The sequence below is a fragment of the Plasmodium knowlesi genome, assembly GCF_000006355.2.
Source record: "Plasmodium knowlesi strain H genome assembly, chromosome: 12".
Classification (NCBI taxonomy): Eukaryota; Apicomplexa; class Aconoidasida; order Haemosporida; family Plasmodiidae; genus Plasmodium; species Plasmodium knowlesi.
Window position 1 is genome coordinate 1825630 of NC_011913.2, and position 12812 is coordinate 1838441.

Below are 12812 nucleotides of genomic sequence, written 5' to 3' on the forward strand. Positions count from 1 at the left end.
AATTGGTAGCAATATATTTTTTTATTCACTCTCATTTTTTTTTTTTATTTAATTTTATTTATTTTTTTAAATATCTCTTTTGTTAGCTTTTTTTTTTTTTTTTTTTTTTTTTTTTTTTTTTTCCTTTTCACTTTTATATATTTTTTATATTTATTATTATTTTTTTTTATAATTGTTTACTTCTACGAGTTTCATTTGATTTTAATTTTTTAACCTTTAAAACTGTTAAATTATTGCGCATATATTTTATATACTTTGGTTTTTTCTTCTTTTTCTTTCTTTCATTTTTAAAGAAATAACAGAAAATTGTGCCAACAAAAAAGAATAAAGCAAAAGGAGATATACATGTACAGTAGATACTTTTTATGTATATGAAGCTGTATGTATAAATACGTACGGGAAAGTATATACATGCGAATATAAGTAACAAGCACGTACAGTTATAAGGATAAAGGTATACATTTATATATATATATATATGTAAGATTGAAAATAGGTATTTTTGCAAAGTTCCTTCAATCCCCCGCATCAACATCCTGTAATCCCCCTCGAGCTGGCCCAAACAAGTACCCGTAGTGTACTTTGTTTTTATAATGTAAAATGGTGGATTCACCACCCAAAAAAAGAGCTTTGAATACTACTGACGATAAAAAAGAAAAGAAAACCATGGTTAGCAAAAAAGGTAACCCAGCTGAAACTGTTGAAGACGTCGAGGAAAGTCTGGATAATGTAACTGGGGACAAGAAGGGTGAATCACTGAAAAAGGATAAAAGAAAGAAAAAAGAAAAAAAGAACAAAGAAAATGACATCGATAAAATTAATGAGGAAGAGGAAGAAGATGAAGGAAATGATGATGAAAATTTAAAAAAATTTGGAGTCGACACGAGTGAAAATGAAGACGACGATGATGAGGATGATGATGACGATGATGACGAGGATGATGATGACGATGATGACGACGATGACGACGATGATGACGACGACGATGAGGATGATGATGATGAGGACGATGACGACGACGACGATGATGATGATGACGAAGATGAAGACGATGAGGACGACGAGGAAGACGACGACGACGATGAGGATGATGATGAGGACGATGATGATGACGATGATGACGACGATGAGGATTTTGAGGATATGGATGAAGATGATGATGATGAGGATGACGATGAAGATGACGAAGATGATGAGGATGAGGACGAGGATGAAGACGATGAGGATGAGGACGACGAGGACATGGGCGGAGACTCTAAAAAGGAGGGTGATTCGCACGCAAAGAAGGACAGTGACGACGAGGCATTCGATTAACATGGGGTATGCTTCGGAACGCGTGCAGCAATGTGTATATTAATATACATATCAACATACATGTATTCTTTTTTTAAATTAAAGAAGAGAGGGATTACAAAAGAAGGAATATTTCAACGGCTCATAGCCTAATATTCAACATTTTTATAAATGAGGATGTAAATAATGTATCACCATATTTCTTTAAATCATATCGCGCTGTTTTTAAATACTCATTTGTGTATTTTATGTTTTATCCTATTGTATTATAAAAATTATATATAATATATGTACATGCATACATAAACACACGTATACGCACATATACATAATATATACATATGTATAAAACACTTGTTCCATATGTATTGTATCTATATGTATTTTTTTTTTCTCTGAAAATAGTTGTTCTGTCTTTTATTTTTTTATGTTACCATTTGAACCTTTATAATATTCTACATGTATACCACAGAAGCAAAAAAAAAAAAAAAAAAAAAAATATATATATATATATATATATGTAACAAAAAATAACTAAATTTAAAAATTAAAAATAACAAAAGAATTTGAAAATAGATGAAAAAATATTAAAATATTTTTGTTCTCCCCAATTGACAAGGTGGCCGCCTTTGCAGGAAGATGGAAAACATGTGTACGTACGTGTGTATATTGGATGTGCGCGAATATAAAAGTGCCACCAACACATGTACCACATCTACATGTACCACATGCACCATTTCTTATGTACATATTACACGCATGTACATATGACATACGTATATCGCTCGTACATATGCCAATTATAATTGGGGGAGGTGGGGGACTACTTTCCCACAACTTTTCCTCCCTTCTTTTAATAGTTTAATAATTTGAGCAGAAATTACTTATAGACATTCTTAAAATGGCATATTTCACCATATATATTTCTTCTTGCTTCTGTCCAGGGTGTTATAACAGCGTAATTGCCAGTATACACCACACAGTATAAGCGTACATATGTGTATGCAAATGTATAAGAAAACACTCGCGTGCACACTGTTATTGCCTAATTTGCCACATTCGGCAATTTATATTCGTTTTACTCTATTAAAAGGATAGAAACGGAGTGATACATGAACTCTATCTTAACTTAGGGAAATTTTATCAATTTGGCATTCACAAAAAAAAGTGGTTGTATGAGGGATAGGCGAGACCTGAATTTGTGTAAGGATGTGCGCCACATTCATATACATATTGTTTACGCCTCCATATGGATATAATTATATGAATAGGGATACATGAAGGGAAGGCGTTCCTGGTTGTGCTCAAAAGCTTTTATGCATCTCCTCATAGGCCACATTTGGTCACTGTATTTTATTCCTTCCTCTCTAAAGTCAAAATGGCATGTCCCTAATTTTGCTCATACAACTATGTCGTAGGAGAAATTGAAAACAGGTACCTGCAACGGTGTTACACGGGAAAAATATGAACATTTCATACAAAATCCGTGATTGAGAATGTACAACTTCTGCTTATATAAAAATGACAAATGAGAAAATATATCCCCCCCCTTTTCTTTTTTTAAACCAAATAACATCATCATACATTTATAGATATGAGAAAAACGATTTACAAAAGTTAAAATAATTTCATCACAGTTGTCATTGCAGATTGTGTTCTTGCATAAAATATACAACAGAACGTTATATATATATATTTTTTCTTCTTTTAAAGCACATTGAGAAAGAGAAAAAAAAAAAAAAAAAAAAAAAAAAAACACAATAGCTAGTCATTTGTACAGAAAACTTATCACAAAATTTCTCTAAACAAAATATGCAGTAAAACATTTTTGTGATTTTTTTTTTTAAAAGCATGATTAGTGGTGGTATAACCAAGAATAGCGCGCTCTATTGTGAAGATAAGATTAATGGCGACATTTTTTACGATCCTTGCTGAGGAATAATTGTTGGAAAAACATTCACATGGAACAAAATGAAGGCCAATGCTGTACTGTGCTATAAGTGCAAGAAGAAACATGCTGTAGTTTGCACAAGGGAAAAATCGTGCAAGGATTGCTTTTTACAACTGGTCGAATATACATTTAAGAATACGTTAAGGGAAAAATGTCTGTTTAAAAACAAGGGGGGTCATAATTTTCAACTTCCAGGACAGCTTGTACAGAAAAATGATAAAAGGGAGGATATACAGAAAAAAAAGTGCAATAAATCGGTTGCACAAGGAGAATATGCCCCCTGTAAAAATGGACACTTTGCGGAAAGAAGCTCTTGCAAGGATCTGAACGAAGAAATGTGCTCGGAAGGGACAGGAAGGAAGGGAAAATATATCACCACAATGAGGACACAGCCGGAAAAGAAAAAAACAGCTATCGCGTTTTCCGGGGAAATTTGTTCCTCTTTTTTACTCTATCTGTTTGTAAAATATTTGAAAAACGTCAAAAATAGGAAAAATGATTTGTTGCTGACGAATGAATTTTGTGTTTTTAGCGAAATAATATTCGTAGACATTTTTGAAGATGAAAATTATATTCTTAGCTTGATAAAATATATCGAGGACATGTTTCGCTGTTTCGAGGAAAGCGGCGATTTGAAGAGGGAATGCAACGATGAGGCGGTGGACAGATCCGTATACCAGGAGCACACGTGCCACACGGACAAGCAATCTGAAGAACACGGGGAGGGAACCCAACACAGCCACAAACATGACGAATCGTCTCCTGCAAATGGATATGATAAGATACTGTTCGTTAACGGTGTGTTTAAGAAAAAAATAAACAAAGTACACTTTACAGTGTTAAAAAGCAATTATTTTGTGAATGATCATTGTAAGAGCGAATTTCTAGAGCACTATGAATTGGTGAAAAAGGAAAAAAAAAATTATTACTTAAATTACATAAACGAGCTAATTATATACAATGCTATTTTAAAGTACAGTATGGACGAGAACATCAATTACGTTCTGTTTGGAAATAACGCAAATAACATCTCCAACAAATCATTTTTGTATACCATATTTGGTAATGGAATAAATCTACCCATATGCACAGCATATATAGACAACAGATATAAGAATATAAATTTGATAAAACCATTGAGGGATCTGCTAAATAAAGAAATATACATTTACTGCTTTTATAAAAATATTGCCTATTTACGCAACACATCCTTTGATGGGAATATTGTCTATGGAACCATAAATGAAATGCTGTCTTCTCTGGATTCGAAGAATAACACATCATCCATAATTAACAACACCACGAGCAATTTGGTAAGCATAGCCAATTTGACGAACGTGCCGAAGCTGGCAAACATGGAGAGCATGTGTAATGTAGCAAAAATGGACAATTTGATAACTCCCATGCAACATCACAATGGAGGAAAGAATCAAGATGGCTACAACCTCACTAATGTGAATAGGCAAGATGGAGAAAAAAATGGCGACATAGAATTTATGCCAGAAAAGTTATGCACCTACAGCGATATTGAACAAGATCACGCCGCTAATTATATGAAGAAGTGCGCAAACACGCATAAAAATTTTTTTGCCTGTCATATATGCTCAGGCAATAAGGAGACACAGGAAGAGAAAGCGTTTATAAAAAAGATGAATAAAATTCAGTTGACAAACATGGAGAAAATGAAGCACACCAGTTTTATTTGTTCCACCTGTTTGAACATATTTTCGTCTAGCGATAACTGTGTGAATCTATTCAATGTTTTCTTTTAACATTTGAGTTTGGCAACATTTCCTACTTTTGCGGCCAGGCGTGTGCTCGATGGCACCTGGACTCAGTAACCTTGCGGCCAGCTCTTCTACATCAGGTAGTTCTTTTCCTAAATCCTGTCCGCAACCCCTCCTTTACAACTGTTCCTTGTTTTCCCCGAGCAACCATGCCAGGTTGTGAACAAGCAGAAAGCTTGTCCCTCCTTTGGTAACAGCCTAAAGGGAAAGACGCATATCCGTAAGGTAAAGACCAGACAAGGTGTAATCAGAGCCAGTCGTCAAAATTTATATTTTCCTTTTTTGTTCCTTCAGCTTGTGTAGTCCATTCTTGTGAGTTCTGTGCAGATTCCTTTAGGAAGGGTTGGGTAGGGAGCGAGCGATTTCGCCACGCATGGGTGAGTGAATTCATCGATGCGTGGATGTGTATACACATATATGTATATATGTATATGTATATGTATATATGTATATATGTATATGTATATGTATATTTGTATATATGTATATGTATATATATATGTATATATATATGTTTGTATGCTTTCTTGCGCGCGAACGCGCCTGCGCGAAGGCCGTTTTCCCCTTCACGCGTCTCACATTTGTCACTTGGGCATCTTTGTAGATGTGCATTCGAATCCTCCTCTTGATTTTTTCAATTTTGTTTATGTGTATTTTTTCCTGTTTTTCTTCTTGTACTGGATCTCCTTGGTCCTGAAGGTTGGGATGGGGAGATATTTTGCGTACCCATTTGGCTTTCTACATACGTGAATGTGAACGTGAATGTGAACGTGAATGTGAACGTGAATGTGAACGTGAACGTGAATGTGAACGTGAACGTGAACGTATGTAAGTATTTGCATTCGCCCTTTTGCGTTGGCGTGTTTGCGCATGTGTTCGTATGAATCGTACAAGCGCAGGCAACGACACCTGTGTTTATGTCACAGTACAAATTGGAACTTCTTATTACTGTACCTTAACTTTGTTCCTATACGCATCAAAAAGGATCAAGTTGTTTAAAGATTCCAGCTCCTCTGCCCACAATTTGTAAATATTCTTGGGGGTGAGGAGGAAAAGAGTGGAAAATGGGTGATTATATGCATACCTTAACGTTATGTGGGAATAAAGGAACGATCTGACGTGGGATAGTCCACATTGGGGTGTCACCATTTAGTCAAGTATGCTCACCGATATGGTGATATTTTCATCTTACGTTGTAAATAAGGTAATTTTGATACGCATTGGAGAGATACTTATGCATTTGCTTAACTTCTTCTTGCTTGTTCACATAGGGAACGACGCAATTCTCGAAGTACTTGAGCTCTCCTTCGCTGTACACTTGGTGGGGAAGGGTACACGGGGGTAGCAATAGGATGATAGGTGGAGGGTGCAATCAGTGTGCAGGCGAGTATGGGTTCCTTTATGAACGACTGCCACTATCTATAACTAGGCGGCTAAGTAAGCAGCCCAGCATGGTAAATTACTTCTTTGCCTAACTGTTACTGAAAGGGAAATAATAGAGGGGAATCTTTTGTCTAGCCAGATTGATCATTTCTTCTTTTCTGCGATTGTCCAGCTTTATTTCCTTGACGAAATTTTCCAGGTTTTTCAGTTCCTCCTTAGGAATGAGGTGGTGGAATCAGATGGGTTCGAGCCAGGTTAGGCAAAATCTCACCATTTAAAATAAATGTAATGTCTACTTTGGATATCGAGAATCATAATCACGGTGTTGTTTTTATTCCCCTTTGTATGCTTCTTTTTTTTTTTTTTTTTTTTTTTTTTTCTGTTTTTTATTGGAACTCACCGTGTTGCTAGCATACATAGGGGAGAAATACTGATAACTGGAAAAATTGGAATAGGAGAAGTTGTACGCAAAAGTTAGGGCATCTTGTATAATTCGCCTCCTCAAGTTAAGTCTCTCCTGGCTAGTCATACTAGAATAATTTTTCTGACATTCTCTATTAAGGTCGTTAATTTCGAAGTGCATTTTGCTGTCTTAATTTTTTTGTGTTCTCTACAAAGTAATTGTATCAAGGTTTTTCTCTACAACGACTGTGAATTTCTCAATTGACAGGAAGGAGATTGCGCACACATCACCAGGCTCCACCTACATATGTATATTTCAGTGAATATATCAGGGTATGTATGGTCATGGATATATGGGGAGTAAATTTTTCCGTTTAGCTCCGTAAAAATGGACACTGTGAGATGGTTGTCTTTCTTCAGATTCTTCAATTAGGAGGTGTCCGAGGCATGGCACGAGGAGTTTTGGCAACATGTAGCTGCGGAAAGAAAATGTTGCAATCGCACCAGGAATTCGAAAAGGTAGCATGTGGTGGGAGAAAATTGAAAATACACAAAACATCAAAAAAGGCATAACAAAAAATGGATAAAAAAAAAAAAAAAAAAAGTAACAAAAAAGGAGTAAGAAAAAAGAAAAGAATTAATCGACAATGGGATATACACACACGTATGCGACGGCGAACAGGGTTAAACAAGGAGCAAGTAATTTTTTGCATGAAGTATATGCTTATATGTGCACGGGAGAAAATTTAAAAAGGGGCCACCAACCTTTGCGAGGCGTGTTTCGCATGGGAGATGGGAACGTTGTCAAAATGGGTATGCGCGCGGTGTCTTTTTGTTTCGTTACGATTAGTTAATGTTCCATTTTTTCGATCAACCAGGTGATATATATTGCGAAGTTTCTAACACCGGTTGTGCTGTCATAGATGTGCCAACACTAGTAACGTTATATAATTTAAAATGTGCCGTACGTTGTAACCATAAAATGGGGGGAAGACTGAAGAGCGCAAAATATCTCGCGGCGGGGTGTAAAATACGTGGGGATAGGACAAATGGGTTAAACAGGATAAAGAAATTTTTTTTATGGGGAATTAATTGGGGTTAACTTCTGTTGGTGCATGTGCACAATTTAGAAGAAACAAAACATGTTTTACGTTGTTGATGAGTAGTTTTTTTTTTTTTTTTTTTTATGCGTGCATTTGTGCAGACATATTCTTGTGCGTCAAATTGCTACCTTCGCAAGCGTAAACGCACAAAAAAAAAAAAAAAAAAAAAAAAGGGGGGGTTTCTTTGGGGTGCCAGCTTGGCACTCCCCGAAGGGAACAAATGATAAACGAAGCAAAGTATATGAAAAAAAAAAAAAAAAAAACGTAAAATGCATTGCAAAAAGACCGCGTAACAGCGTCGCGTGGGAACACCGCTCATGGCTCCATGGCGAGGCGACCTAATTAGACAAAAGGGAAGTATTCATCCTCTTGTGGTACTTAAAGGAGAGATGCACAAAAAAAATGGATATGATAGACACGCAGGAAGAAATGAAAAAAGGGGAAAGCTGATTTTCGATGTAGTAGTAGCTATAAATGATGGGCGAAATAGTGAGAGATAAATATCTGAAGAAGGAAACGATGCTTTGGGAAAACAGCTGATCCCTTTTGGAAAAAAATAAAGATATAATGGTTGGTATGATGGGCTCTATGTATGCATAGGAGCACGAATGGATGAAGCAAATGCTGATGTATTGAAAAATTATGTTATAATATTTTATGCTATGGTATGTTAGCAGAATTCCTGTGCTCTGTATCAGCAATCCTATAATTGCCGTGCCTGTAAAAATGCGGAAAAGGAAAGGATGGTGAGATGGATCAGGTGTAGGGGCCATGTAACCCTTGTGCTTGATTCGCGTGAAAAAAATTTCCCTCCCCAATTTATCATCCTGATTAAGGAAAAAGCTCTCCCTTCGTACCATTGTATCCAAAGGTTTTCAAAATATATGAAAAGGAAAAGTACTGATAGAAGATCATGATAATTCCGCTTAGGGAGACAAAGACGCTGATTTGTATCTGCTTGTTATCTGTTAAAAAAATAAGGGAATGGAGAGGGAATAAATACACACCATGGTCAAAGTGTACATGTGTGTTCCCATATCGCGCTTGCCCTGTCGTGCTTCCAGCGCGAATAGAAAACACAGTGGTGGTCTGACTAACCGGATGAAACGTTGTCGTTGTAGAATACAAAAAAAATGTTGCTCATCAAATTAGAGGAAAAGGCTGATGTAAACCTGAACATGCAAATAGATAGGAGGCATTTTAACTTGTAAGAAAGTGTAGCGTTAGAAAGCGCTCGCATTTTTTCCTTCAGGTAGAGACTGAGCCTGGTGATGTAAAAGTAGTCCCGTCTCTTCAAAAATTGCTGATATGATAATTCAGAAAATTCATCATTATCGTAATGGAAAAGTTTCTTCTTGTAATTTGGGTCTGTGTGTTTTTTTTTTTTTTTATTCAGAAGGTAGCTATTTATAGAATATTCATCTACAGAATTTCCACCTCCCAATTTTCCACTCGCAGAATTGGCTCCCCTTCTGTAGCTGAAGACTTCATGTTTGTAACTCCCACTCTGTGCACGATTATTTATAAATTCTTCCTCAGCCAGATCATTCAAGTATGCGTCATTTTTTCCGTCCTTGTTTGATATATTTTTTTGCACATTTTTTTTTTTTTTTTTCTCCCCATGAGTGTCAACATTGAGGGTGATCAAATTAGCATCTTCGATGATAGCTTTTTTTATGTTGTCCTGATTTTGTGCTAGCAACTCACTTGAAATGGTCAGCACGATCAGAAGGGAGGCAATCAATCCAAGTGTGTTAAAATTTAAAATAATTTGGAAATTGAATATGGTTAAGAAGAGGGAAGATAATAATGGACCGAGGATTATTCCAATTGCATTAAATATATTTATATAGGTGTAATAGATGCACACATCTGTATCAACAAGGTCGTTGATCATGGCATTAACTACAACAATGAACACTGAGCTACTGCCACATATAATTCTGTTAATAATTAATAAAGAGAAATTCAACTTTACGTAAAATAGGTACATACCAATCAGATTTAAGAGAATTAAAAATACAAGTAAATGCTTCTTATTAATAGAAGAAAATAATCCTATAACTAAACACATTACACATTGGGCTAGCGAATAGAAACTTAATAAAATACCCAACTCCTTCACTTGTATGTCGTAATAATTTAATATATAAAATGGGAGCAGTGGCTGTAGGAAGGATTCAAATAACGTCTTGATAAACACAGAGAGGAGAATTTTGAACAAAGTTTTTTTCTTAATTTTTTCGTACTCTTCATTATCATAAAATAGGTTTCCATCGTCCGTTTTCTCTTTCATTCTATCTACTCGCTACTTTTTCATTTACGTGCAGGGGGCTTCTTCGCGGTGGGCGCGTATACAGGTGGGCGCGTATACAGGTGGGCGCGTATACAGGTGGGCGCGTATACAGGTGGGCGCGTATACAGGTGGGCCCCTATATGGGTGGGCAGTTTGCGCGATTATTGGTTTGCGCGATTATTGGTTTGCGCGGTTTTCGCTTTGTGCGGTTATCGCTTTGTGCAGTTATCGGTTGGCACCCTATGTGTACACAAGAAACCTCTAGGAGGGTGAATTTCCTGAGGGGATAATCCCTGTGGGGATCCTTCTTCCGCAGGTACGATTCGCCTCTTCTAAAGGCGCACTCCTCTCACTCCTCTGTTGGATAGGCGCGAGGCGACGGCATATAACTATTCGCATTTAGAAGCACCTAAGGTAGTATGCCCATGGGGAAATGTAAACCCACACGTAAATATTGTGCGTACACGCATGCACAGGCTAAAGGGTGGCAATGTTAGAGGTTCGAAAAAGTGGCTCCTCAGCGGGGTTCCCCTCAGCAGAGCTGCTCAAAAGAAGAGGGAGGGATTTTTCCGGCAAAGTGAAACGTCGAAGGAGAGCACACGAGGGTGTTCATTTGATCCTTCTAACACTGATATAATGCCTCCATATGTGGGCCCCGTTCTTTTTCAGCGATGTAGCACCTCAACACCTTTCTGCATGTGATGTTATCATGTGAACACTTCCCATGTAACCCGGAACCGGCAAAAAATATATATTTTTTGAACTCTCCAAAATGCAGCTCGACGGATAAACATAACACACTGGGGGCATGCAGGGAGGGGGCCAGTTTTTTCAAGAGAATGGAAGAAGGAATTTCGTTGAGAGTGCAATGGAACGCGAAGCTGCGTGATCCTCTATTGATAAGTGCACGTGGTACCATATAGCTACTACTGAACGGGGCTTAATCAGTACGTACATGCGTGGAGCATAAATATGTAGGTGCACAGGCGTGGCTCTATAGAATAAGTACGCCTGTACAGTTGAGCTGTTTCTAGCTATATGTGTCTCTGGGGTGTACTTCCTTGGGGTATTTATTTGTGGGATGTACGTCTTTGGGCGGTGCTTCCTTGAACTGTACGTCTTTTTTTTTTTTTTTTTTTTTGCCTGGCCCTATGATAGCATTTTAGCTAGCCATGCATCGATCACCGGTATGCTGGCCTCAGGAGCTCAGGAGAACTCTAAATGTGTGTCTCCGTGGAGAAAAATCGGCTGAAATGGCCCCTTCTTCCTTTGCAGATGTATGTGTTCTTCAGCTAGCTGTTGAGCATGTGTACGCAGATGTATCTTTGGCCCCTTCTTTATTGGTATGTCGAAAAAAAAACTACCCAAAATGGCCCCCCGATTTCTGGTTTCAAATTTGATAAATTTAAATTAAAAAATAATTTAAAAATGAATTATTTTTATTTCAACAAAATATATTTCAATGAAAAAAAATAAAACAAAATAAACATTTATTTCTTCAAAAGAAAAACACAATCTTACACCAACTTACACAAAACAAATGTAAAAATTTTTAAAAAAAACTTTTCAAATGTAAAACTTTTCAAACTTCAAAAACTCACAAATTGTAAATGTTTACAAATTGTAAAATCTTGCAAATTACAAATTTCACAAATTTCGAAAAACCACGCCATAAAAGAGAAGCCGGCCTTACACAGTCAAAGTCAAGGCGAGCAAAACCGCAGCCAACCAAAGAAACACATAACAAGCAAAAGAAGCTCTCTTCACCATTATAAGTTTTTCAAAATTAAAAAAAAAAAAAAAGATACATAAATACTTCAAAGTGTAAAAGAGAAAAAAAAAAAAAAAAAAAAAAAAAGTGTTAAAAAGGTTTTCTTATTCGACGTAGCCACAAGGTCGTTTAAGTATTACCCCCAATTAAGTATTCCGGGTGGAAAAAGAAAAAAAAAAAAAAACAAAAACACGAGAAGTGGAGGCGACACATTAGGCAGTTTTGTTCAAAGTTAAGCTCGGCAAATCTAAAGTGAAGGCAGAAAGGCCTAGTCGAGGGAGCAGCTCAGGTATACACCACCAATCAACAAGGTGTTTATACGACGCCCAAGTTATCTCCATCAGAGGTATACAAAAGGCCAGGGGTTCACACCTACCCAAGCATAAGAGGCAAAGAAGTACAGTACGAAGAACCATAAGGTGAAGTAGTAGTGAAGTAGCAGTGAAGCAGGCGAAGTCGCGAAAGAAGCACAACTCTACTATAGGCTTACATACGTGTTACATATTCTACACCCAACCCCGCAAGTGCATGTGCACAGTGGGAAAAAAAAAAAAATTTAAGTGCTCTGCTTTGCCGTATTCTTGTTCGTTATCGACACATTTATTTAAAAATTACGACTGTATTTCATTTCCTGCATTTTCTTTTTTTTTTTCCACGTAGTTGTTTTTTTCCTTCCCGTTTATAAAGTTCCTGCGAAAGGAAAAGTTGATTTTTCACTTTTTCTCTGCGTGATTGTTCCACATCTATATTTTTTTATTTCCAATTTATTTTTTTGTTTTATTTATTTTTTTTTTTTACATTTTGGCCATTTTGGCCATTTTAGCAT

The 12812-nt window shown here is 36.6% G+C and overlaps 4 protein-coding genes across 4 annotated transcripts; 2 read left to right on the plus strand and 2 right to left on the minus strand.

Annotated features, from left to right (window-relative positions):
• Positions 1-600: 600 nt before the first annotated feature.
• Positions 601-1314, plus strand: PKNH_1241200 (conserved Plasmodium protein, unknown function; the record flags this gene model as incomplete). The annotated part of the gene is made up of 1 exon (XM_002260426.1): positions 601-1314. One exon carries the CDS (start codon positions 601-603, stop codon positions 1312-1314), a length of 714 nt encoding a protein of 237 aa, XP_002260462.1.
• Positions 1315-3264: 1950 nt separating this feature from the next.
• On the plus strand, positions 3265-5016 carry PKNH_1241300 (cytoplasmic tRNA 2-thiolation protein 2, putative; the record flags this gene model as incomplete). The annotated part of the gene is made up of 1 exon (XM_002260427.1): positions 3265-5016. One exon carries the CDS (start codon positions 3265-3267, stop codon positions 5014-5016), a length of 1752 nt encoding a protein of 583 aa, XP_002260463.1.
• A 262-nt stretch (positions 5017-5278) lies between these two features.
• Positions 5279-6997, minus strand: PKNH_1241400 (conserved Plasmodium protein, unknown function; the record flags this gene model as incomplete). Its single annotated transcript, XM_039114182.1, has 6 exons — positions 5279-5362; positions 5611-5724; positions 5986-6066; positions 6224-6348; positions 6508-6628; positions 6815-6997. 6 exons carry the CDS (start codon positions 6995-6997, stop codon positions 5279-5281), a joined length of 708 nt encoding a protein of 235 aa, XP_038969830.1.
• Positions 6998-8257: 1260 nt separating this feature from the next.
• PKNH_1241500 (major facilitator superfamily domain-containing protein, putative) lies at positions 8258-10215 on the minus strand (the record flags this gene model as incomplete). Its single annotated transcript, XM_002260429.1, has 3 exons — positions 8258-8637; positions 8777-8884; positions 9018-10215. The coding sequence occupies 3 exons, from the start codon at positions 10213-10215 to the stop codon at positions 8258-8260; spliced, it is 1686 nt and encodes a 561-aa protein (XP_002260465.1).
• Positions 10216-12812: the final 2597 nt, after the last annotated feature.